Source organism: Lipotes vexillifer, unplaced genomic scaffold, assembly GCF_000442215.2.
Source record: "Lipotes vexillifer unplaced genomic scaffold, Lipotes_vexillifer_v1.1 scaffold1011, whole genome shotgun sequence".
NCBI classification, from domain to species: Eukaryota; Metazoa; Chordata; class Mammalia; order Artiodactyla; family Lipotidae; genus Lipotes; species Lipotes vexillifer.
This window is the reverse complement of record NW_006787698.1, coordinates 5,011,256-5,014,445: the sequence shown is the minus strand read 5'-3', so window position 1 is coordinate 5,014,445 and position 3,190 is coordinate 5,011,256. Positions and strand designations below refer to the sequence as shown.

The 3,190-nt window shown below is 53.2% G+C and overlaps 1 protein-coding gene across 1 annotated transcript in view; it reads right to left on the bottom strand.

The window, feature by feature from the left end:
• The window catches only part of CUNH19orf38 (chromosome unknown C19orf38 homolog), a 10,368-nt gene extending 8,600 nt beyond the window's left edge, over window positions 1–1,768 (bottom strand). Inside the window, exons 1-2 of the mRNA XM_007460689.1 lie at window positions 1,738–1,768; window positions 390–698 (exon numbers count right to left, since the gene is read on the bottom strand). Of these exons, the coding sequence (XP_007460751.1) occupies window positions 390–698; window positions 1,738–1,768 (340 nt within the window). The remainder of the gene's footprint in view (window positions 1–389; window positions 699–1,737) is intronic.
• Window positions 1,769–3,190: the final 1,422 nt, after the last annotated feature.

Here is a 3,190-nt window from a genome sequence, read left to right as displayed (position 1 = left end):
TGCTGAACCTGCAGTGCCAAGGACAGTGCCTGGTACAGAGCAGGTGCTCAAGGGAGGGTGCAGGAGAGCATGCAGGTTTAACGCCTGGATTTCAGGGAGGGTGAACGCATGCCAGGTTTAACGCTCTGCCACCTGCTGGCTGGGTGACCTGGGCCAGTCTCTTCATCTCTTGTGCCTCAGTTTCCTTATCTGGAAAATGGGGAGAATGGCTGTACCCATTGCATGGGGGTGACTGTGAGGATTAAACAAGGAAAAGTGAGAAAGTCCTGGCAAGTTGCAAGAGGTGGCTCGTCCTGTGATGACTTCCAGGTGGAGGGAACAGCACCTACAAAGCCTCGGAGGTGAGAAAATGGAGCCCGGGGCAGTGAGGAATGATGGAAGGGCCTTACCTGGGAAGGAGACATGCATGGGCTCACTGAGGTTCGACAGTTGAGGCTGCCTGTGCTCGCCGAGCACGCCATACTGGCAGCGGAATGGTCCCCCTGGAACCTCCCTGCTGCCACCACTCAGGTTGAAGATGACCTCGAGCTGGTCCGCGGGGGCCTGCAGGAGCTGCACCACCTCCTCCCCTTGATACAGTGTGAAATTCGCCCCCGGGAAATCCCTGGGGGCCATGCATGAGATGTGGATGGGGTCCTCCTGGCTGCTGGGATGTGGGGGCACCAGCATGATGGATGGCGCTGGGATAGCCAAGGAGCCTGCGAAGCAAGATAGGGGAGGCTGTCTGGGTGGTTAGAGCAGAGGCCAGCCTGGCTGTGTAGCCTTGGGCAAGTGGCTCACCCTATCTGGGCCTTGGCTTTCATGTACAACCGGAGGCTAGTCTTCCCTACCCTACTGTGATGTTGAAGGGGTAGAGTGCCCAGCACGTGGTGAGAGATCGCTGCATTTGAGTCATTTTATTATAATAGCCGTGGATGTTACACAGCGCAATTATACTCATACTAACTACTTCGATCAACAGCACTGACTATGTGCCAGGCCCTGTTTAGGTGCTGGGGTTAGAGCAGCAGGTGAGATAGACAGATAGACGGACAGATGATAAGGTATGCCTGCCCCGGGGAGGGGTGGGGGCTGACTTTCTCAGGGAGACAAGGGTGGTAGGGTAGCCACAGAGGGCTTCCACGGAGACACACGGCACAGGAAGAACTGGGGGCGAGCATTCCAGGCAGAGGGACAGTCTGGGGCAAAGGCCACAGGCTGGAAGGGATGTGGTGTGTTCAAGGAGCCTGGGTGGCAGGAGGGAGGGTGACCGAGGGGAGAAGGGGAGGGCAGAGGGGTTCTATCTTGTTTTCCAGGCTGTGGTGAAGAATATGATTTTGGGGCACGACTTCCTGCAGGAGGGACCAGTGTCTCCCCAGCTGCTCACAGGATCCCGGGCAGAGTGCCTGGCTCAGGTGAGGTTGACACAAGCCTTCCCTTATCTAGCTTCCCCGCCCCACCCTCTGAGCCCCCAGCAGATCCTCCTGTTGCCCCAGCCCTGGAGGTAGGAGCCTGCAGAGGTCAAGCAGGGCTGAGTCATGGGGCGTGGGCACTGCTGTCTCTGGTGGGCTGGCATTTCTGGTACCCTTGATGTGGGTGGGTGGGGATTTCCAAGGCTCTGGGGCAAATCGGTCAGGGCTCAGCTTCTCCGGCACCTGGTTTCTGCACACACACCCCCTCCCTGCCACCCCCCAGCAGAGGCAAGGTTGGGGAGGTGGAGGGAGCGGAGCAGGGGTGGCACAGGGGCACCAGGCTCACCGGCTGCAAAGAGCAGGACAGTCCAGGGCATCTCTCCTCCCGCGTTTGGCCGGGAAATCTGGCTGAGACCAGCGCGGCCCACGGCTCACTGCCAGCTCCTCCTGTGAGGCCAGAGCAAGGAAAGAAGAACCAGGGCTGATTTGAGCCGAGTGTTTCCTCATTGGCAGGAAGTTGCACACACACTTGGGCGCTGAAAGGGACTCTCTCCCCTCCCCACCCCTTCCATGGACGCACATCAGACCCTGGCACCTCGCTGTTCCTTAGGGGCCAAGGTTCGGCAGATGGGAGGGGAAAAATGAATGAGATGGTCCAGTGCGTGTTTTTTTTTGTTTTTTGTTTTCCCCCTGAGAACTCCCGGGCATGAGGAAGCACAAGGAACATAGGTTTTTTGGGAAACCCAGGCCCAAGTCACAAAATGTGGCCCAACCAGTGCTGAAGTTGAAACATGTGGGGTGGAAGTTGGTAGGGCATGGTGGTTAGGGCTTGGCCTCTGTGACCTCAGGCAAGACAAGGTCCTTCTTGGAAGCCTCAGCTTGCTGCTCTGAAGAATGGGGCTAAGAGTAGTGGACACTAGCTCCAAAGAATTCATGTCATGAAGTGCAATGCCTAGTGTGGTGTGAGTGTTCCCAGTGTGAGGCCACAGGGGAGAAAAGCCTCAGGGGCTTCACCAGCCAGGTGAAAGGAAACACTAGCTGCAGAACTGAGGAAATGACATTGTTTGCAGCAGAAATTGCCTCCCGTTGATAGCCCAGAAACTTCCAAAGGTCTGTCTTACCAGATTTGCTTTGGTCTCCAAACATTTCTGGTCAAGTCCAGCAGGTAGGTCCACCTGGAGGTTTACACCCAGGAAGGATGTAAGCATGTAGTTGCCAAATACTAAAAAGGGCCATTAGAGTGGACTGTTTTCTTTGGATACACAAAGCTCATTTCAACCTCAGGGCCTTTGCATGTGTTCCATCATCCCTGCCTGGAACACAATTCTATAGACCTGGTCAAATCCCACTTCTGCTTCAGGTCTCAGTTTAAATGCCATTTTTAGGAAATCTTTCCAGATTCCTCTGGATGTAGAAAAATGCCTTTGCTGAATCCTGCCATAGTACCTTGTAATTTTCTTTGATTCCAACTAGCATGCTTGTATTTTCACGCTTGTCCATTTCATCTAACTTATCAAACTTATTGCTGTAAGCCTGTTCATATTCCCTTGTTAGGCTTTTAATATCTGTGGGGTTTGTAGTGATGTCTCCTCTTTCATCCCTGATAATAGATATTTGTGTTTTTTCTCTTTTTTTCTTGATTAGCTTTGCTAGGGGTTAATCCGTTTTATTCATCTTTTCCAAGTACCAACTTTTGGCTTTGTTGTTTTCTCTGTTTTCAGTTTTCTATTTCATTATTTTGTTCTTTCTTCCAGTTACCATGTGTTTAATTGGCTCTTCTTTCCCTGGCTTCTTTTTTT